The sequence below is a fragment of the Hyperolius riggenbachi genome, chromosome 3 (assembly GCF_040937935.1).
Source record: "Hyperolius riggenbachi isolate aHypRig1 chromosome 3, aHypRig1.pri, whole genome shotgun sequence".
NCBI lineage: Eukaryota > Metazoa > Chordata > Amphibia > Anura > Hyperoliidae > Hyperolius > Hyperolius riggenbachi.
The window spans coordinates 204,109,849-204,134,113 of NC_090648.1; the positions used below are offsets into that span (position 1 = coordinate 204,109,849).

Sequence of the window (24,265 nt, forward strand, 5' to 3'; positions counted from 1 at the left end):
GAAGAGAGTAAAATTTTGAAAAATAAACACATGATGTACCTGCAAAGAATATTACATACTTACCTCCCTGTCAGTTCCTCTCAGCAGCTCACCATTTTCTTCCTACAATGATTCCTTACAGTTCTGACAAGATTTTGTCAGAACTGAAATATATCAGTTACTGTCAGTTATATATCACTTGATGCCAGTATAACTGAAAGGACAACTGATGAACAATGCAATGTACATGTTTCCCTATGGCTCAAGTTGGCAATATAACAGTTTAACAGTGTGCTGACCAGGAAGTTATTATAGGGTAATGGCCATTTTTAAAATGGAGAACAGAGAATTCCATCGATCACCGTGAACAAACAGGATGCAGGAGAGGAGGAAGAGATTAATAAGTAGACTACACAGAAGGTACATATGACATGTGTATGTAACTGCTATATAAATGGTAAATAATAACTGACCATATGTTTACATCAGACTTACTGAACTCTAGTGCATCACACATCATCTATGTTAATGATGTAATATCTATAGCACACATGTGAAAAAAGTGCCCCTTAGCTACTCAGTCATGCAGACGACCACATTTATTTTATAATTATATTCAAATAATTAGACGAATCTAGTCTTGATTGCAGTCAGCCACTTTGAATCTACAGTATACTCAGCTAAATATGAATCCTTGTAATGAGATAGATGTGGGAAAACAATTTAAAGAGCAACTGTAGTGAACATAATGTATACAATTGCTTATTTTTTTTTTCTTTTACAAAATTCATTTACAAATTATTTAGTCAGTGTTTGCCCATTGTAAGATCTTTCCTCTCCCCAATTTAAATTCTGAAATTTATCACTGGTGGTGACAGCTTTAGTCCTTCCAGGTCAACTCTGCAGAATGTTCGTTCACTGAAAGTTCTATGCACAGAGGGAGCTACTGCTTGCTTGGCAGTTGCAAAAAGACATTTTTACCCACAATGCAATGAGGTTCACTAACAGCAAACTGGCAAAGCCATGGCATCACACTAGGGTGGGGGAGGATTCACCACAATATAAACAATACAGATGTTCTTGATGATCTATTAGATAAAAGGTAAATATTTTTTGTGTGAAAGGGGGTATTAGCTACTGATTGAGATGAAGCTCGTGGGCTTGATTCACAAAGCGGTGCTAACTGTTAGCACGCTTGTGAAAAGCCACTTATCACGCCCAAAACCTAATCTTGCACAATAATTAGCGCAAAGCCCCACGCGCAAAACTTTGAGCACGCGCGAAACAATGGCGCACCCGGTGCGCCTATAAGGTCGCACCCAATGCGACCTTATAGGCGCATCTGGTGCACCGTTTTCGTCACACTGCGATGCGACATTTCGCGCGCACTGTGCTGTGCGCTCACATTTGCGTGCGATCTAAATATACAAAACAGTGCTAACCTAGTTGGCACCCTGGTTAGCACGCCCAAAGTCTTTGGGCGTGCTAACTGGGTTAGCATGGCTTTGTGAATCAAGCCCCAATTCTGGGTTGAACCTTTTTAAAATATATGTGTATCTTTCATATTTTCCCACCATCATTCACATTTACTACAAAACTGGCCTGCAGTTCCCAGTCCTCAGCTTGAGTAACCACGAACCACCTGCAGTTTTTTCTTCTTAAACCAGTTAGCTGCAGGGGGTATACATGATTATAACTGCACAGTTTTTACTTGCAGTGTTCACCTTCTATGCAGTGTGTGACCTAGTTATTGTCCTCCTATTAAGGTCCTTCATGATAATGCACCCCAAATACTGCCCCCCCTCCCCCCATTGTGCTTCCCATTATTGGTGGTCCCCAATCAATTTCTCCTACAGGACAATGTTATGTGGAATATTACTACCTTACCCTGTGTCTGCTTGTCTTCATTATGGTGCAGCCCGCTCTTGTGCAGCAGGTAAAAAGGACGCATACGGTAAAGAGGTTAAAAACGGCGCCGTATAGAGCCCAATGTTATTACCGGCTTTGCAGTGCCCACAGTATAATAAGGCTGAACAATATTTTTTTTTTTTTTATGGCAATAGGAAATCTCAATGCAAAAATCTTATAGTGGAAGTCTGAATATGAAAATCATAGAGAAATTAATTTAACTCCAATAGGAAGTCTCAATACAAAAATCATATAGTGGAAGTCTAAATACAAAAACATATGGAAATTCATATAAAGGCAATAGGAAGTCTCAATATGAAAATCACATAGTGGAAGCATCCGAGTGCCCAAATTTCCCTGTAATGCCGCTAGTGGCTGCCTTTTGGCGGCAGGGGAGGGGGGATGTTAAGGGTTAGGCACCACCAGGGGAGTGTCGGGGGGTCGGAGGGTTTAAAGTGGAACGAGACCCAGCATTTCTTCTTTGCTTTAAAATATTATTTACAGCAATAATATACTACCACAATTTTTTTGGGAGTAGAACAGCATTCAAACAGTTAAACACAGGACTGACTTTTTCAATAGCAAGCTCCCTGCAGTGAGATCCGAATCCAAAGAGGTGATAACATTATCTCGTGTTTACTTAATTGTTGCAAGAGAGGAATGTAAATATTCCCTGGCAGTGGTAAAACTCCTAACATGTGCAGATCAGATACAGCTCAGAAAAAAATCACTGGGTACATTACAATATATAAATGTTGTAGCTATGAAATAAATGCAATGGCAGCTTTCAGACCAAATAAACTGTACTTTGGGAACTTGTAGTTTTTGAATTAATAATAATACTTGTGCACAAAAGCACATATGATAACTGTATCGGTTATAAAAAGTAGGAAAACACATTTGTATTGAATATAATGTCAGAGTTTAATACCGCTTTAAAGGTTAGGCTTAGGAAGAGGGCGGGTTAAGGATTAGGCATCAGTAGAGGGAGGGTTAAGGGCAAGGCACCATTGTGAAGGGGGAAGTAAGTGTTAGGCATCAGTAGAGGAGGTTTTAAGGGTTAGCCATTGGTAGGGAGAGGGTTAAGCATTGATAAAAGTAGGGTTAATCGTATTGAGGCTTACCGATATTCTACTTGTGTCAATATCTGGCGCCTTTTTTTGAAGGAGCCATTATTACAAGTAGGCCTCTTAAGTCCTCCATGCTAATCTCCTGCCATGCAACCACTTATCACTAGGCCTCTGGGTGGCTATACTGGGTTTGGTGTCAGGTACCCTAAGGATCCAAAATTGATGGTCAGAGGCTGTAGGAAACACTGAAGAAGTGGCTTAGCAGTAAAGGGAGAGGTATGTGTATAATGTCTGCTATTCTGTGGAGTTAGCTGTGTACTGTTGATGGTGGTGGTGGGGTCAAAGGCTAACACAGTGGCAGTATTCCCTCCATATACCATATATCTACAAAGCTTGTACAGCAATAACATTGATCATGGAGGCAAGTAGCATATGTGCCAATAAACATGCCTAAATATGTGCATAATTCACTTTTACCTGCAATCATTCTCTTAAACCTTCACAGTAAAACACAAAAAACCCTACTTGGGACATTCTGCCCTTTCTGAGTACTGTACACAAAGCAATTTTACTCCATGCTTTTGCCTGTCAGGCTAAATGATGCAGCTGTAAACCAGAAATAGGAAGCATTGTCTTCTTCTTCAGATTTACTAAATGTGCAGCTATTTGTTTCACATAGAAATTGCATAATATTATTTTAATACTACTTAGAATTCCCCTCCTCCCCCACCATCATTTTGGATTATTGACTTTTTTTTACCCCAAAAAAGTACAGGAAGCTATGATCACAGCTTCCTTTTTAGCAGGTGTCATCTCTGATAGGTTGACTATGTAGGGACTTCTGCTGTTTTTCTCAGCTTCTAATTGGTTTGCTCCAATCACATGACTGTCAGAGCTTAAATAACTTGCTATGAATAATAACATGTGAGTTCCTGCTTGACAGGCAAAACTGTGTTAAATAAGGATAAAAGGGTTTACAATAAATAAGGGACACACTAATCTTAAAGCAACCATGAACCTTAAGACATATTTGTTGTAGTTATAAAAATGATTGGCTGTCAAACACAAAAAAAGGATAATCAGCGCCACACTAGCATAAGAGGGATCATCACCTCCATGCAATCTGGCACTCCGTTATGACAGCTATTATACTGCATGTCATCAATTAGGAGAAGCCGCAGTGCTCTATCCGGAAAAGATCTTTCCATAAACATGGAGTTTATTCTCCAGGGATCCCATGTATTGCCATTTCCATATTGTGGTAAGTGCTCTTACATTCTTCCAGCTTTCCTTGGAGGCTGCATCACACCTGGTCTTCTCTTCTTGGGTGGTGCAAAAAACAGTCCATAATGTACACAGTCTTTAACACACCGGCAGTCATTGTCTAGCTGCTTCCTTTTTATATACAAAAAGCTGTAATGTATTAATAACAGATATGCCAGCCATACATATTATATGGCATTAGCTATAGAGGTATGACTGCCCTGCATGGCATTTGCAGTTCACATTAGTGATTTATCATCAATACTGACAATGCATAAAGAAAGTGAAATTATCAGTGCCATCTGTAGATGATGGGGAGGCCTTTATGAAATGTTTGAGGATCACTGGTCTAGACCTTCCTGCTTACTAATTGGCTGCTGTGAGCAGCTATACAATCTTAGCCTAACCTGAGGAGAGATTTGTAATGGTCTTCAGCCAGTTTTCTAACCAAGGCTCCTCTGCTAGACAGGATAGCTAGGTTGGTGTGCAGTCTTTCCTGTACCTTAATAAACCAATCACTGCAATCTTGGAGAAAATTTAACCTATAACAATTAGTCACCAACCAAGCCCTAGCCTGCTGAGTGTCATATGACATATCACAAAACGTATGAGACTGCTAAGCTGTTCTCTCTCTTGATACACTAGAGAGCTAATTAAAGGGAACATTTATTGAAAAAAAAAAGTTGATTTTTATTTACCTGGGGCTTCTTCCAGCCTCTCTGTAACTTATCTAGCCCCTGGCTGTCCTGCTGGTGTGTACCAATGTGTCGCTGTCACCCCTCGTGCTGCCCCAGCCACGTGTGCCTCCTCAATCATGCTCCCGTGCTTGAGAGCATTCTGTGCCTGTGCAATTCATAAAACGTGCAACTATGCAGCCACCGAGTGCTCTCAGCCAAGGGAGCAGGATCAAGGAAGTGCATGGCCAAGGCTGCACATGGACATTAGTCCCTGACTGCTTCTTTTATGCCTGTAATACTGGCCCAGTGGCCTGAGTACATTTGCCAAACAGAAAAAGTAAACAGATCAGTAGTTCTGACTTCACTGCCTACCTACTTCTGGGAAGGCAGGAAATCAGAAAGTCACAAAAAATTAGGCAATTGGCAATATCAGCTATCAAAAGCAGCCTACACATGTTAATAAGAACAGGTATTTGTTAAAGTGAACCTGAACTGAGTAAAATTATTTAAAATAAACACATGAACCTGCAAAGCATATTACATACTTACCTCCCTGTCAGTTCCTCTCAGAAGCTCACCATTTTCTTCTAACAGTGATTCCTTACAATTTTGACAAGATTTTGTCAGAACTGAAATATATCAGTTGCTGCCAGTTATAACTGAAAGGACAACTAATGAACAAGGTAATGTCCAGGTTTTCCTATGGCTCAAGTGGGCGATATTACAGTTTGACAATGTGCTGACCAGAAAGCTATTATGGTGTAATGGCCATTTTCAAAATAAAGGACGGAGAATTCCATCAATCACAGTGGACAAACGGGACACAGGAGAGGAGCAAGAGATTGAGGAGTATACTACACAGGAGGCAAGTATGACATGTGCATGTTTATTTTGACTCAGTTCAGTTTCAGTTCAGGTTTGCTTTAAGGTGACCGTAAATGGTTCCATTTTCTATTTTTCTGATGCTGATGTTATAGATACATTAAATAACATTTCCCACCATACTTAATTAGGCATGTTTTCCATTTTGGATAAAAAAAATAATTCAATTTTTCTATACAATTGATCATTTTATAGAATAATTGGAAAAGCTGAACTTTTGCTACCTTTATAAGTATTAAAGTTCTACAAGAGACATGATGAGGTTTTTTGCATAGGAAAAAAAGGCATCCGACAAACAGTTTTAATAGAAACCATTCATATATTTCAACTTTCAATAAACATTTGGAGTGCATAACAATAAATAGCATTCATAACTTACTAGACTGTTTACAAAGCTTCTTCATGTCATGGTTATTCTACCAACGGCTCTGCAGTTAACCTACTAAAATGACAAACCCTGTATATAATAAAGGCGCAAAATATTGCTCTATAGCATATTTTGAAAATAATATAAAAATAAGTTCTATATTACAATTTAAACTTGGCTTGTAAAATGTCAACATAATACAGCCTTTAATCTACAAACAGAAAACATACAAACAACTTTCTTTTTAATTTTCTCAACAATATACTAGTTTATTTTAACGATACAGTTAATTATGTCATGTGCAAATAAATTGAAAATTTTGTAAATTGCAAAAAATTGCAAAAAAAAAAAAAAATGAAAATATAATTGTTTTTTCTTTGTAAGTCAGTATGGTGAAAAGCTTATTTTATAGGCTGAACAGAACATTTGTGTGCCTATTGGCAACTGCGCCACCCCTGGCCTATAGAAATGGTTAGCCACAACATGTTAAGAGATCTGCACTACACACAAAGTTTAGAGGAACCAAGCTGAAAAGTCACAAGCACGGATCATTCTTTCAAGAGAAAATAAAATAGAAAAGTCAAATGGATATGTTCATAAGACATACATACAGGAGGCGGTATCACACATCCCATATTCTTATAGGCAGTTTGTATTGTTGTAAAACTCTACAGTTAAACTATTTGAAAGAGTTATCTGCCTTATACATCAGAGGTCTCCTGAATTTTTTTTAGCTCTTAAACTACATTCAGATGCAACAAATAGCAGTGAGATGCACTAATTAACTTTTTCATAAGGCAAAGAGCAATGTGTAAAGTGCATAAAAAAAACAGTAACCAAACAGATTTTTCCAAAGCTTTCACTAGCCTAACAAACTCAGTTTGAAGTTATGGGTTACTGCACACATCACCATTGCTCTTTGCACTGCCTCCTTAAGTAACTGATCATTCTTTCCTATGCAGCAAACATAAAAGGCTTAGGTAACTGTGACTGCATGAAAGGTCATTCTTGGAAGGTGGTATGTTATTGGTGAGAACGCACCTTATCTATTTCCTGGAAATATAGACTGGAACAATTAGTATGTCTCATACCTCAGTGATGTCATACTTGTGAATAGAAAATTGGGTAAGAACATGACATGTCTACCTTCTCTGTATGTGGGTGAAACACTTTAAAGGGAATGCATAGTATATTTATATGCACTTGTGCATTAACTGACTTATTGAGTTTATTACTACAATAATTTTTTTGCATTAAGGAATATATTAAATATCACAAAGAAAGTAGCTTCTCAGAGCTCCACCTGGTGGTTTAATTGGTAAGCTTTGCAAGTACATGTGGCGTGCCTACAGAGCCATGTGCCCCAGTGCAAACTTTACACTGCCGTCCTCTCAACTTGTGTGTAATAAATCGCATAATACAGACGCCCAAAATTAACTTCCCAAGGATGGCCACTGTGTGAGAGGGGTAAGCAGTGGAAAAGGAATGGTTTAATGATCAACACTACTCAAACTACAAAGAGAGGTCATCATTAGCACTAAAGCACCAATAAAGAGCTAATGCAGAAAATAGAGGCGGGCCCCATGTGGGCACCTCCTGGGCCAGGAACACTGGTGTGGTTGCAACCTCTGCACCCCATATTGCTATGCCACTGAAAAAAAGGCAATTTTTGGCTGTGCAGCAAAGACAAGATAGCGCCACAAAGCATAAAGGGGCATAGATATCAGTCAGAAGGTCTCTAGACTTTACTTTTGGAACATCTTGTTTATTACAAGAGTAAAGCAAAAACGTGTTTCAGCACAAATATTTAACGGTCAAAAAAAAAAAAAAAATAAAAAACCTACAGGATGATATATTTGTAATAGTTTATGTTTTAAATAAATACTATACTGTACATTAAAAAAAACATTGTTGGTGCAAAATACAATAAACAATAAAGAAAATATGTTTAAGAGAAACTCCGACCAAAAATTGAACTTTATCCCAATCAGTAGCTGATACCCCATTTTACATGAGAAATCTATTCCTTTTCACAAACAGACCATCAGGGGCGCATAATGACTGATATTGTGGTGAAACCCCTTCCACAAGAAGCCCCTCCCACAAGAAAAGTACGTACTTTTGGCAGTTTCCTGTCTGTGAACCTTGCTGCATTGTGGAAAATAGCTGTTTACAGCTGTTTCCAACTGCCAAAAACCATGCAGCAGCTACATCACCTGCCAACAGTAAAAATGTTCACTGGAGTTCCTCTTTAAACAACACTATGCATTCCCTTTAAGAAAAGTTATCCAGGCTATCCAGGATATGTGATTTTAAGTTAAACTGTCACTTTCTCTGATAATGTAGTCTAAAAGGCTCCTGTAACTGCACTGCAAATATTGATATTTACTTTCCATACCTCCCTATATGAACTATAACTATGTGCAAATACAGTTGAAATCTCTTTGACTTGAAGCCTCGTTCACATCATTTAGCGGAGATGGCCGTGCGATCGGACCGCAATGCGCATGATCGCATGCCATCTGCGCTACTATGCGCTGTGCTGCTAATTCCATTCACTACAGTGAATGGGATCTGCAATGCGATAACCCAAAAATGCATGCAGCAGTGTAATAGCGCATCGCACTGCTGGGCAGCGCATATGATGGGAACGGTAGAAGGGCTGTCTATGCACTTATACCATTCTTGCGTGTCGCACACTATACGTGCTGCCGAAATGCGCACTGCAGCGCGCATAGTCTGAATGAGCCCTGAAGGTTATCCCCAGTTTTAGTGATGCTCCCTCCCTTGAAAGTAGCACCAGGGCGTAGCAAATTCCAGCGTTTCAGACGTAAAAGCTTAATGGGCACATGGACTTTATTAAATGAACCAGGAATGTTCTCTCAGAAGGTGCAATAATCGTCCAGTGTCGCGTTTGCTTGGAATGTGGCATTCATGCTCTGGACATGCAAGCAGATTCAGCATTATCATTATTGCTGGTAACATTTGTGGCAAACAGCAATAACAAAGCGTGGAAAATCTAACTATGCAGATTTGAAGTCTTGAAATCAAATTATGCCCTTTGCAAACTTTCTTTTAGTAAATCCAGTTAGTAGATCCAGCACTTGGATGTCTTTAGTAAACAGACAGGATGCAGCTTCTTAAAATTCTTATTACATGGGAGGACATTTTTTATAAAAATGCCACAAATATCAGGGTATAGAAATATTTATGATTTTGATGTAGACATTTTTTGTTACAACTTCATTTGGTCTTATGTATATTTTATGTACATTTTACTGAGTTTTCTTATACGTCAACACCACACAAATCTGGAGGGGTATGGTAAATTAGGGTGAAGAGAGTTTACTGAATAGGTTAAACTCACTTCATCTCCTTCTGTTTGCTAGCTGAGAGTCTCACTTCAAGCAAGTCAGAGGAGACCAGAGGCATGTGCTTTACTGCACCTATTACTCAGACTATTTTCAGAGTTCGAAAAGCCTGACACCTTGTGGACAGAAATTGAGGTGCACGCTGGAAAACTGGAGGTTGTTTTAATATCAACTTTCAAACAACAAACTGAAAGATAAGAGGCAAAGTGAGTGCAGTTTATAGCCAAGACTTAGACTTATAGCCAAGACTGGCCTTTTTCCCACAGCATTAATCATGTTGGAGGCATTTGCATTTAGTTAATGATTAAAACAAGGTACAAGCTGCAATGGTTTGCAGTAACCCATAGAAACCAAATAGAGAGCTTCATACATCATTGCACCCGCAGCTTGTGAAATTTTATCACTGGTAGTCTCTATGGTTTATTCCACATCATTACTCTCTGTGCACCACCAATTTATCAGAAGGGCAGCACTGTGCAGCATATTTCTAGTATATATCTTTCTAATAAGATTATCTAGATATATGCACCACGAAAGCCCAATAAGTGAATAGTGCATTCTCCTGTCACATTCAGTTCTCTTGATATATTACCAAATAAAAGTCCCTTGATACAATACTGTAACTCATACAACTGGCAGTATATAAGGGTAAACATTTGCATAGCAACTCTTATTATACAAGAACGTTAGTATACATCAATATTATTCACAGACTGATACAGTTTTTGTGCAATTTGCAAATTAACTCACATCCCTATAGAAAACAACATACAAACCATATCATAACTTGTCTTTCTTCTAAGCCTGTCACAAGGTACAACAGATCAAGTTCAGTTTAGTTCAGTCTTTCTGGTTTTCAATCATTTTGCATGATTTTACATTGAAAGAAAACTCACAAACATACAAATGCCCAAATGACAACAGGTTCTCTTTGTGGACTCTGTTACATGAGGTTTAATGTGACATGAAAACTTCAAAACAGAACAAATATTGGGAAAGGTGTTAAGAAACCAAAAGTGAAGCAACTGCCTTAATTAACCAATTGAGTGTTAGAAGATCACTCGATTTTATAATTTAAAATAAATGTGTACACATACTCATAAGAAGTATAATTCTCCTAGATTATAATTCACTTTATATTACTTTTATCCTATGTCGATGTCACAATAGGCAGTTAACATCTGAAAGGTTTTGGACTAGTCCATCTCATCACGGGGGATCCCAGTCTCAGTATTTTCTTTATTCTTTACCAAAGCTCTCCCTGGAAAGGATCTATACAAAGATCTTGGCCAGCCTGCCTACTTGTTTTCACACTCTTTTGGCAGTTGGACTGAGTACCTGCCATTCACAAAGTGCTTTTAAAAATAAAGAAACCCTGAGAATCCACCATGAGGAGATGGACTAGTCTCCCTACATTTTAAATGTTACAGATAGTGGTCCTTTAACAGGCAATGGATGTTCTCGGCTACTGTTTCAGGTTTCAATAAATCTGGGCAGACATTATATCATTGGCACTACATTGGGTTGATAAATAACCTCAAAGAAACATAAAATGAAAAAATAAGACTAGATAATGTGTAACAGACTTGAAACAACTCCACTGAATGTTCTTAAAGGGAAATTCAACGTCAGTTTGGCTCTATGCATTGCAAAGTTTATTGGTAACTGGTTTCAGCTTTGTTACTTTGTATTTATGCACACATAAAACAAAAGTGTTGCACATTACCTCTGCTGTCTGTTAGTGGATTAGTCAGGTTGTTGAAAAGGGGTAAACCAAAGTGTTTTGCCATATGCAGCTAATGATTATTACACCAAGGTGGGAATTTCTGGACTCATAGCAACAGGTCATACAGACAGTAGTGTTGCTAAGGTTGCATAAAAAAGCAAGCTGAGCTTACTTTTAGTTCTGAAAAAAATCCTTAGCTGGCTGTAGATTGAAATGAAATAGCAGAAGGATTTGAGGAGCACCGGTATAAGTTCAAAACTTTTTTTTTTTTTTTTAATTCAGTATTTACCGTATGTGAGATTTCTCAGCTCAGATTCCCTCTCATTTCTTAAATGCTTGCAAATAATTAGGTACTATGTTATGGACTATGATGAATGGACAGATCTTTGTGGATTTTTTTTTCAAATTCTACCTTACATGCCTCAGCAGCAAATTAGCTTTGCCTTTCAGTAATCAAGTAGACAAGTTAAAGTTAAAATTGTTGTTCCCATCTTCCATCAGTTTGACTGGGCCAGACTGATGGCCCAGTTAGCAATTCAGTTAGCACATGAATTGCACTGGGAAATGTTTTACATAACCTTGGGCCTGCAGAATACTGATATTAATAGACCCAGAACTATCAACTGAGTTTTGTTTCAACTTTCATAATCCAACAATTACAAAAATCCTGTAAATGGGAACCTCATAATTTTACAAGAAGTGTGACTATTTGATCATTCAATTCTCAGGTGTCTTGTATGTGAAGTTTTTGTACATTACACAATCACAATATAACTATGTAGCTATAATGCTTCAGATTTAAGCCATTATAAAGCTTTTTGCCTAAGTCTAGAGGCCCATGTTCTTCTGTCACTCACCTCCTTTTACCAAAATTTGCTAATTCTTTATGGAAGATTCCAATACCAGGTTTACAAAGTTGTTCAGCCTACAGGCACTGTACCAAGAATAATAGAACACAGTTGCACTCTCTAAAGGCAACCTATAGTGATCTAAAATATTTGTTTTGTTTATTAGGTTTAGCACTAAAAGAGATGCTTTAAGTATTTTTTAATTTCTTTTTTAAAAGGAAAATATTAAATATCACAAAATGTAAATGTGATATTTGCTGAGAGCTCCTCTAGGAGGTTTGACCAGCAATCTTTGGACGTTCAAGAAAGTGTGAACATTTGTAGCACCAGGGCCTCATCTAAGTTTTCTCCAAGGAGATCATTTTTCATCTTCTGTTCAAAATAACTTTTCAGCACTTTGCAATTGAAGAAGTACCAAAAAGTATGTGTAAAAAAAAGTACTGCCAAAATTATTCTGAGTATTTTCTTGCTTGCTGGTGACTTAAAAGGTATTTTATTTATAATGTGAAACTATCACCTAGGAGAAAAAGTGAATTGGATTAGGCTCCCAAACACCTCACTGTGAAGTAAAAGAGAAAAACAAAACAAAACATGGGAGCCAATCCTGATGCATTATCTAAACTTATTAAGGTATTATTATGTTAGTTTATGTTATACCCACAAGGTTCGGGTTGCAAAGCAAGTCAAAGATAAGTAAACTTTTGGGGGTGGGTGCCATAGTCCAAATGCTCCCCTACTGTACTCTCAGGTAAAGGTCACTTTCTTGATGGCTCCTCCAGGCTACACTGTGAGAGGCCCAGACCTAAACATATGGAGTCCCTGCACAGAAAACTACTGTGTTTCCCCCCAAAATAAGACAGGTTCTTATATAAATTTTTGCTACAAATGATGCATTAGAGCTTATTTTCAGTGGTTATCATCATAACTGAATTCCATCATGAATTTCTTGTGACTATTTCCTTTTTCCCAGTACAACAATCTACATTTACAGAGAGCCAGGCACTTGCCAACGCTTAATGTCTTGGGTCTCGTGGGGTCTTTTGCGTGCAAATCTTTTCAGGGTGTCTGCTTTCCTTAGTGAAAGGTCTATCTGTCCTGCTGCATTCTATTGCCAATTGATTTTACTTTTTTACATGTGTAGCATAGCTGCCTGGATACTACTTTGTTTATTAGCTGTAACTAGGGTTTATTTTTGAAGAAGGACTTATATTTCAAGCATCATATTTCAAAAATCCTGAAAAATCATGCTAGGGCTTATTTTCGGTCTTAATTTTGGGGTAGAGTACCAATAATTGTATCAGGCAGCAATAATTGTATCAAGAGACCTAATGTAATGTAAATATCAGTGTCAATACATAAAAGTATAGAAGGAATATAGATAAAGGTTAAATGCTCACTTACCTTCACTGAGATTAAAGACACAATAGGTACTGAGACAACCAACAAACGCATTGAATTTCTCAGTACCCTAGGCACATTGAAACTTTATCCTCAAAGAAGGAAAGTGATCCTCCACTTTTTATCTATATTTCTTAGATACTTTTTCTTATTGACACTGATATTTACATCACACTGAGATTCAGTTAATACAGTTATTAATGTCTGCGCAGGTGAGACACCAGAGAAATTACAATTTTTTTTGTAATATTTCATATGTTATGTGCCTAACTTAACAATAACATTTTCTTTAACTACCTGCGGACCGCCGAGGTATAAATCTATGGCAGGCAGGGGGCGCTGCGGTTCTGACCTGATGTAAACTGTACGTCCCATTGACCGCGCGCCCCCGCCCGTCCCCGCCGCTCGATCTCCGCCGCAATATGCTGCCCTACCGCCTCTATGACGGCAGAGCCGTTTTCATTGGCTCCTGGCCTTGTCATTCATGTAAGCCGTTCCCATTGGCTTAAATGGAGTGACAGGGTCAGGAGCCAATGAAAGCGGCTCCTGACTGGCGCACAGCGCTCTGCCTTCATACCGACGGCAGAGAGAGCAGCCTGCGGTGGGGACAAAGCGGCGTGACCGTCGGGAGCGGCGATTCGTCGGGAAGCGGCGTTTACTGGACCAGCACCCTCTGGTCCTTAAGGGGGCAGAGGGTGCTGGTCCCAAAGTGGTTAAAGGGAATCTGAAAAGAAAAATAAACATATGAGATAATAATTTGTATGTGTAGTACAGCTAAGAAATAGAACATTAGTAGTACAGATATGAGTCTCATATTGTTTCCAGTACAGGAAGAGTAAGAAACTTCAGTTGTTATCTATGCAAAAGAGCTTCTCGGAGCTTTCAGAGCCAACTCGGGTCGGCTACAGTGCTGTTTTCACTTATCTCAACCTGTCTCTCACTGTTTCTTGTTTAAGGTTTTACTGCCCGAACGTTCAAAACGCTCATTAGCTCCGCTCTGTTTCATCATTTAAAATACAGAGTGTAGTTTGTAAACTGCAAATATTAGAGAATGATGCAATGTTATAAAAAAGCTATATAACTGAAAATAAAAATATGCGACTCTTTTCTTTGTTACTAATATTCTATTAATTATCCGTACTACACATACAATTATATCATTACATCATAAGTTTTTTTTTGTTTTGTTTTTTTTGCTTCGGTGTCACTTTAGGAGCTAAACTCAATTAATAAAACAAATATTCTAAAACACTATGCATATCACCGTCCTTTTAAGTACAGTTACCCTTCCGTTTTAAGTATCTTTTAAAAGTTGTCCTGCCTTGAAAAATGAAAATATAAATTCAATTACCGACTTAGTGACATAAAAAAACAGCTTAGCACAATAGTTTACATACAGAACCTTCTCCGCACTTGCTGACTGCACTGTACAAGTAAATGAAATGCACATGGGTCCTTCGTAAAAGACATTACTTTTGGGGAAAATCGAATATATTAAAAATATTTGTATCTATACTCTGAAAAACTATTTAAGATTTCTGTTTTTAGCATTGCTTCTGATGTACAATCTGAAAATAATGGTAGATATTTTTCTTTATGAATATAAATTCCTATATATTGTGTAGGAACATTTTTGGGTAATTTAACAAGAGGTCAACTTGATTTATAATCAGCATAGAAAACAAAAAGACAATGTATGAATAAATACAGCACAACAGTACAAGACGACATATAGCTTCCTTCCATTATTCCCATAGTACGCCATCATATCTTTTCCAAACAGGTTAATAAATTAGTCAAAATCGGGTCTACAATGGCTTTAGACTTAAAAGTCTTCCTACATTTTAGATGTTACACTGAACTTGCCCATCTTTTACTGAAATGTATAATGTACATATCAGTTATAAAAATGTTGATGTAAAATATACATGAAGTAACAAAGCCTAAAAATGTAGAAATGTATGTTACTTATCTAATAAAGCAAGACAACATGATAGCCAAAGTGCAATAAGTGTACTTAGGCTATGTAAAACTCAAAGTGGACCCATCACCAATGCATAGTAAGCAGCCATGAAGGTGCTGAACTAGTATTCATGAAAATGCATCCTATAAACTTACCACAAGCTAGAGACTTTAGGCCTCACATCTACAGATTGTTATATGTCACCCAGGTTCTTTCAGGTATTTAACTATTGTAATAATCAATGGAGACATTTGGATTCTATTTACAGTGGACATAAATTTGAAAAAAATTAGAGATGAATGGGGAAGTATGCTAGTAAAATTAAGCTTATACTTTTATTGACTATGGAGGCTAAACACCATGTTATTTGTTCTCCTGCAGTTCTACGGTGGGTACCATGCTCAATACAGTTCCTCGTACAGTTTTCATTAAAGAGAACCCGAGGTGGCTTGTAAGAATCCTATTAGCACACAGAGGCTGGGTCTGCATATAATGCCCAGCCTCTGTTGCTATACTGTTTCCCCCCAGGCCCCCCCCCCACGCTCTGCTGTCCCCCATAAATCAAACGCCGTGCTAGCGACATTGCTAGCAAGCTGTTTACATCTGCACTGTCACTTACCGCTCCCCCGCCTCCTCTATGTCGCCGCTCCCTGCCTGCGTCCCTTCCCTCCCTGCTGATTGGAGGGAAGGGACACAGGCAGGGAGCGGCAATATAGTGGAGGCGGGGGAGCGGCGAGAGTGACAGTGCAGAGGTAAACAGCCTGCTATCAACACAATGCGTGTCGCCAGCACGGCGTTTAATTTATGGGAGACAGCAGAGCGCAGGTGGGGGGGGGGGGGGGGGCTGGAGAGGAACAGTATAGCAACAGAGGCTGGGCATTATATGCAGACCCAGCCTCTGTGTGCTAATAGGATTCTTACAAGCCTCCTCGGGTTCTCTTTATCTGAGTCTTTAGGCCCGCTGATGTAAGTACATCATAATTTCCCCAGCAGGACCAACACAGAGAGTTCCAGGGGCACTTTTACAGCTGACAAGAAGGCTTTGCATGTTTAATACTCTACCTTCCTAATGATTTCTTGTTTACCATGGGTGGAAACTTTGCACATTTTCTGATACACCAGCCCCTACTGTAAGCCATGTTAAGAGAACACTTCCGTATGCCAAAATTCTGCAAATTATTTCATTTTGTTTTCTGTCATCACTTCACTGTGCACTAAAGGTGCGTACACACACTTAATGGTTTTTGCCCAAAAGGATCAGGACTTGATCCCGCCGCTGACAGTTTGGGGACAAAGTGCTGTACAGATGCCTTGTTCTGCTATAACAGAACAAAGGGGCTATATATTTCTATGGTTCAGGGAGGAGGGACAACTGAATCGCTCTGGGTGGAGGGGTAAGGAGGGGAACAATGAGCTTGGGGGATAACTGTAAATATGCTCAATTCTAGTTTGAGGTGGCCACAAACAGCTGCCTCAGCTGAGTAGTCTGGTACAACCCTTGAATTTGTCATTTTTTAAGGGCTCAAATTAATAAGGCTCTCACCAGTTTCTTAGTTAACATAAGTGATCCTACAAACCAGGCCTGGATTTATTAATAATTTCCCACTATTAGCTGGCAATGGTTTCCAAGCCTTATCTAGTTCCTGTATGAAAATGGTAAAGGCTGCTGAAATGTTAGTGCGTTAAGTTTGTATTGTTGCAGTAAATTTTATTTTACCATAAATCCAGGACAGCCTAGATTGATTAAATAGTTCACTATTTGAGTTACCTTTCAATACGCTAACTAAGGTTCATCATTACTCAGATAAAGCTAGTAGACACTTGACAAGGCTGTTTTTTAAATAAATGTAGGCCAGGTTTGCAGGATTGAGCATGTTCTACAATGATCTCTATTCTGGTAGATTTTTAGCAACTCAGGCCTTCAGTCTCTTCACATGTGTATAAATTAGGTAATCAGTGGGTTATCTTACATTCAATCGATCATTCCTAATATATTTTCTGAAAGGTAACTGATCAGATGGGAATGCCAAACCAGCCTACACATGTGTACTATGCCCCCCATGCAATAATTTGCCCTTCACAAGTCTCCTTGGTGCACAGAGGGAAGGGCAATTCAGAGCTGAAGCAGGGAGAGGAGCAAGATATACTGGCTCTATGCGTCTTCCTTCTGCAGCAGATCACTGCATGGCTACCCACATATCAATAGCCATGTGACCCATGTCCTGCCCACATCACCAGTTGCAGCCACATTCCATCCACACCAACAGCCTAATCCACAGGTGTCAAACTCCAGGCATGGAGGGCTAGATCCATGCCAGTGTTTGATATAGACTGAGAAAGAGAGGAATGTGTTCTACCTGATGAACCACACCTTTCCTGATTCAGACCCATCAATTAATTTGAGCTGTATCAAAAATGTGTGAGGACCTTGGCCCTCGAAGGACCGGTTTGACATCCCTGGCCTAGTCCCACACATCTATGCTTATATCAGTTGGTGCCCCACAAACATGTAAGAATCTGTGCTGAAAGGAATGATTTTTACCAACTTGTGAGGCCATTAAAGGACTGAGAAAATAATTGTTTCTCAATTGAATTTGGTTGGCAGAAGAATTCACTCCTAATCAGTATTATCGTAAGAGAACAGAGGCACCAGCAGGATAAAAGGTAATAAAAGTTTTAAAATTTGCTGGGAGGCAGTGGTGGACTTACCTCCGGAAGGCAGACTCAAAATACTGTCAGTAGCTCAAATAGCGCCTCTGTTAACAGATCAGAGGTGTTAACAGAACGGAGGTAAATCCAACACTGCCCCCCAGCAAATTTGAAAACTTTTATTACCTTTTATCCTGCTGGCGCCTCTGTTCACTTACGATAATACTGTGTCCACCATTGGTGGAGGGGTGACCTACCCCTACATTTCTGATCTACAGAGAGCGACATCTTAAAGAGAACCCGAGGCGGGTTTGAAGAATATTATCTGCATACAGAGGCTGGATCTGCCTATACAGCCCAGCCTCTGTTGCTATCCCAAACCCCCCTAAGGCCCCCCTGCACTCTGCAATCCCTCATAAATCACAGCCACGCTGCTGACAAACAGCTTGTCAGAGCTGGCTGTGTTTATCTCTATAGTGTCAGTCTGCTGCTCTCCCCACCTCCTGCAGAACTCCAGTCCCCGCCTGCATCCTTTCCCTCCCTGCTGATTGGAGGGAAGGGACGGGGGCAGGGACCGGAGCTATGCAGGAGGCGGGGGAGCATCTGAGACTGACACTACAGATGTAAACACAGCCTCACAGCACGGCTGTGATTTATGAGGGATTGCAGAGTGCAGGGGGACCTTAGTGGGGTTTGGGATAGCAACAGAGGCTGGGCTGTATAGGCAGATCCAGCCTCTGTATGCAGATAACATTCTTTAAACACACCTCGGGTTCTCTTTAATCCTGAGTGAGGACAGGTCTAATCTCCCCACCTGGATCTACAGTGGTTGCCTAAGAGGTATGTGAGTATATTCTCACACTTACATTTATCCACGGTTTCCAATACATACTACACTATATTGGTCTCTCTGTGTTTGTTATTTATCACTCCTAATCAGTAGACAATTCAATCATTTTGATTGGATTATTCACTGAGATTAAATTTTGAATGGTGCACAGCCCTTACAAGATCCCCCTATGGTTTGGTTTAGTAAAACTGCCATCTAAGCAAGCTTATAGGTTACATTTTAATTAGCAAACCAAAGACTGCAACTACAGTGGATGGATGATAGGTCCTCTTTAATTATCCTTCCTACTCACCTGAGTGATAGCAAAGAAAAAAAATCAGGCACCTTAGTAATGAATAACCAGATCGTACACAGGACTGACTGTGACATGATCAACGTTTCAGCTTACTACATGAAGATGATAAGAGAAAACTCTGACATAGGCATTTCAATCCTCCTTGAACTGAGCAGACAAATGAAAGCTTGATCTGTATAACAGCAAGCAGCACTATCATTACCTCTTTGCTCACTCCTGTTTTGGCTATTTTGTTCCATTGCAATGAAAGTGATTTTAGTATTTAATTTTTGCATGTAAAAAAATTATAATTCTAAGAGGTCAGAACCCATCAAGTTATTCAGTGCCTGTGCACCTTGTTTTCCCGATCACGTCGTTTTAGCTCCTCTTTGTAACAGTAAGAACAGAAATTATCAGTCTCAGGGCGTCCATAGAAAGAACAGTTCTCTTTCTTACACCTGCTCTGGTGTAGGGAATATATAGGGCAGCCAGTACTCCTGCCTCTACTGTTTTTATCATTGTTCAACCACGTTTGAGGAGACTCCTCATCAGCATACTCTAAGCAGTCTCTAATGTCAGTAGAGTTAAAACCATTTGTGTATGTCTGAGATTTATGCTCTGTAGGTTTCTCATATGAGAGGGACTCTACTGTGTTCACTGTGCGAATTCCCGTTAACCTAGCTGGGCTATAGCTCTGTGAGGACAATGAACGGTTCTGTTGGGGATATGTTGCACAAGTTTTTAAAGAGCCAACAACTGGCTTGTAAGGATCATCTTGGAAGCTCGATGACTTGGAGTTGACATCATGTAGATGGATAACACTTTGCCTTTGGACTGGTGGTGTATGGCTATAATGCGCAGACACTGGCACGGGACCACATTTTTTAGCACCATTGCTGGGGGAAGGATAAGAAGCAGGTGTGGGACTAGAACGATCCTTTAATTTTAGAACTAGTGGTGTTGTATGGCTTTGAGGCAAGACTGGTGATGCCCGGTCCTGAGGAGAGGTGTCCAATTTCTCTTTCACAAACCCCTCCTGGTCAAGCTTTCTACAGGAAGACCCATTTAGGACCGCTTTCTTTTCAGCTTCCTTTCTCTTCTGCTCCTGTTCAGCGTTAAACCGTTCCTGGGCACTGGTCAAGTAAAAGCCAATCATCTCCTCGTGAAACTGATGACGGTGACTTGTAAGGAGAAGGCCTGCAAAGATGAACTTGCGTTCCCCTTGCATGGCAGCTCTCAATATATTAAGGCTGAGTTTGACATCTGTGCTATATTTCCAGGGGTCTGACTTACTGTCTAACAGTGTTTTATTTGCAAGTTTTTCAATTGGGGAAATGCTAGCTTTATCCGTGGGTGATGGAGTTGTTTTCTCTGAAGGTGATGTGCTAGCAGACTGACCTGATTCTTCTTTGCTCCCTTTCCGAGATTTTGATTTCTTGGACTTCTCGGTGGAATCTCCATTTTTGCCATTGCTTGAATTAGCTCTGCTAATTTTTCCATGCACTAAGCCGCCAAGACCCCCCATGTTCTTTTTAAGCTTAATGCCTAAAGTTTTACTGAGGCTTCCTAGTTTGTTTGCCACAGAATCAGTTCTATTCTTTTCCTTCTCCTTCCTCTGTTTCTCCTTTTCTTTCTCTTTCCCATTTTTTCCATTGTTGACATTGGAATTACTGCAGACTGACTCCCGATCTGAGTCCACAGAGTCTGCCAGTGATTGAACATCCTCTCCTGCAGATGCTGTTGGAGATTCAGGCTGGGCCAAAGGAGCCTAAGTAAAAGGAAAAAACCTGTTAGCAACAGATATTGCTACTCTCTTGGCAGTGCGAGAAGCTTATGTTTTCACATGTCATATTGTATAAGCTGAAGACTGCAAAATTGGACAGATCTAAACATGTTAATTTGTTTAAATATCTAAAGTAGGGATGTCGAGCATGAATACAAAGTGTGCCAAGTAGTGGGCCAAGTAGTGGGCCAACCTCAATGTCTAGTGGCCACCTCTCTTCCTTATAAAGTTGACTGGTGTCTTATGCACCCCCTTCCTTCCATCCCCTATACATTTCCCTGATGTTTAATGGTCCGCTATCCCCGATACAGTTTCCTTGTATCTAGTGGTCCCCTTCTCTCTCCTATACAGTTCCCTGGTGTCTAGTGGCTTCCTTCTCTCTCCTATACAGTTCCCTGGTGTCTAGTGGCCCACTTCCCTCTCCTATACAGTTCCCTGGTGTCTAGTGGCCCCCTTCCCTCTCATATACAGTTCCCTGGTATCAAGTGCTGCCCCCCTCCCCCATATGGCTTCCATGGTGATTTAGCGCTTACCCTCCAATATAGCTTCTCTGGTGGTCTAGATTTGGCCAAACATAATGAAAAGTGGGGAAACCACCTGAGGGCCAAGAATGATGGCTTTGAGGGCCATATTTGGCCCACGGGCCGGAGTTTGACAAGTATGGTCTAGAGTGTGGGAATCAGCGGGACTGGCAATTTATATAGTTGCCTGACATTTATGTCAACTTTTGGGTGTACTAAAGCTAAATACACACAGATTACACATGCATACAGATTACAGTTAAGTGGTTGTATAGGAATGATTACGCCATGCGTAAATGTTGTGATGCGCAATGATATTGTACATACTGTAATGCCACAATTGTTCACAGGCTGTAGAGATAAGGCTGTCTTATGAATGCATGTCCAAACATGATATATGCTGACATTCATTTAAAGCTCATGTAGAGCAGTAGTGCATACCTGCTTGCGCCATTGATCGCTTGTCATATAACTATATTTGTATGTACGGTCTCACATGAGAGATAAATGCCCAAACGGATACGCCAAGATAGATCATTCATTGGGCTGTTTTCCATTAAACTGCCTTATAATTGGTTGTGGATTGTTTAGTTCCAATTACTTTTATCTAGCATTTATACAAGCCTTAACCTCCCTAGCGGTATTGACAGATATACATGTCAATACAAAACATGCTGTGAACAGTATTGATGTGCATACACGTTAATACTCTCCTGCACTGTATACTAGACCCTTGCTTGACACATTTTGGCAAGTTACAGGAAAAAAATGATTATGAAAATTAATTAGATCACTTTTTGCACAGAAATCCTGGGAAATTGAACGCTAGGGAGTTAAAGAAAACCAGAGATCTCAAAAAACCAAAGTTTTATACATACCTGGGGCTTTCTCCAGCCCCATGTGCACGGATCGTTCCCACGCCGCCGTCCTCCGCTGCCTGCAGCTCTGGTATCGGGTCCTGTCAGTCATGGCCAGTCTGCACAAGAGAAGGGTGCACTTACTTTTGCGCAGACTGGCCGCGACTCACAGAACTGGTACAGTCTAAGACAAAATAAGAAAATTGTAAAATCTTATCATCCAGAGCCCTTTATGGCTTTTTTTTTTGCAATATGTTCATCAGTTTGATGTAAGTCATAAAGTGCTCTAGCTCTGGTCCGACTTTCAGCAATAATGTGGACACTATCAGCAAAGGTTTATCCTAGAGTTTGCCAAGCTACTTTGTGGAAAGAGGTAACCCTAGTTTGGCAGATAGAAAACGGCATGCTTTGCACCAAAGCCATAAATAAAATCCTTTAGAAGTGTCAGATCCCCTCTAACACCCCCCTCTGAGAAAGCCAAGAGGGAACTTGTAGTGGGCGGATTAATCATAGGTGGCTTACCCGTGTCTCAGACGGTATCCGTATCCAGGTTACATTCATATAGCTGTGCAGGAGATTCAGTTTGGCCTCCAGGGACAGAATCAGACTATCAAAGAAACAAAGGAACAGCAGGAAACATTATACAAATTATAGCATGTTCTAATCATGAAAGAAAATAACTAAGCGATTACAATGCCCTATCTTAATAGAGGAGAACTATTTTCTGAAAAGCTGCCAACAGCCATATTCTTTATCTAATTGTTCCAGGATAGGATGCAGAAAATAGTAACCTGACTGTTTTCTATTGGCAGCCATCATTTGTTCAGGTTTCATAATTCAGCTCCAGTGAAAAGGATGCAGAGAGTCATGTAAACTCATTTGGAAACAGACTATGGCCCATATGCAATTCATTTTTTCTCCTTAGATTTCTCCAAGGTGATATTTTCACCCTTTGTCAATAAAAGTATTAACCACCAGCAAGCAAGAAAATACAATCATTTTGATAGTACTTTTCATCTACTTTTTGGTGCTTTTTCATTAGTATAGTGCTGAACAGTTTTTTTAAAGATAAGGTAAAAAATTATCTTTCAGGAGAAAACTGAGGAGAAAAAGGTTAATTGAATAAGGACCAGTATATGTCTGTAAATGGATGACATATTATTATTATTTATATGGCGCCGACATATTACACAGCGCTGTACAGTGTATATGTATATCTTGTCACTAACTGTCCCTCAAAGAAGCTCACAATCTAATCCCTACCATTGCCATATGTCTATATTATGTAGTGTAAGTACTGTAGTCTAGGGCCAATTTTAGGGGGAGCCAAATTAACTTATCCGTATGTTTTTGGAATGTGGGAGGAAACTGGAGTGCCCGGAGGAAACCCACGCAGAGACGGAGAGAACATACAAACTCTTTGCAGATAGTGCCCTGGCTGGGATACGAACCAGGGACTCAGCGCTGCAAGGCGAGAGAGCTAACCACTACGCCCACTACATTGACGTCAGGTGTACTATGGTGGACATCCTGCCTTTCAATCACCTGTGTACGAAGTGGAGAAACCGCTCATGTCTACACTGGACCTGGACAGTGCTTGACCTAGGACAGCCAGGCCTGTAACAACAGTGAGAAAAAGGAAGGTCCGCACTATGTCCAAAAATATAAAATATTTATTGTGGCTGTATCCATTAAAAATGACAGATGATCATGACAGGCTTGTCGTGACCATCGGTCATTTATAAAGGATATGTGCAGACCTTCCCTTTACTCACTTTCAATCACCTGTAAGATGAACTGGACAGTGGACAATAAGCAGAAACACAACCTCTAAGTCAAATCAAAACTGCAATATAATTGACTTCATATTTAATTCACT

The 24,265-nt window shown here is 39.8% G+C and overlaps 1 protein-coding gene across 3 annotated transcripts in view; it reads right to left on the minus strand.

The window, feature by feature from the left end:
• Positions 1-18,940: 18,940 nt before the first annotated feature.
• Positions 18,941-24,265, minus strand: part of OTUD7A (OTU deubiquitinase 7A) — a 259,837-nt gene continuing 254,512 nt past the window's right edge. For all 3 annotated transcript variants that reach the window (XM_068272540.1, XM_068272542.1, XM_068272541.1), the window contains exons 13-14: positions 22,909-22,993; positions 18,941-20,993 (exon numbers count right to left, since the gene is read on the minus strand). In XM_068272540.1, the coding sequence (XP_068128641.1) occupies positions 19,566-20,993; positions 22,909-22,993 (1,513 nt within the window). In that variant the 3' untranslated portion in view covers positions 18,941-19,565. The remainder of the gene's footprint in view (positions 20,994-22,908; positions 22,994-24,265) is intronic.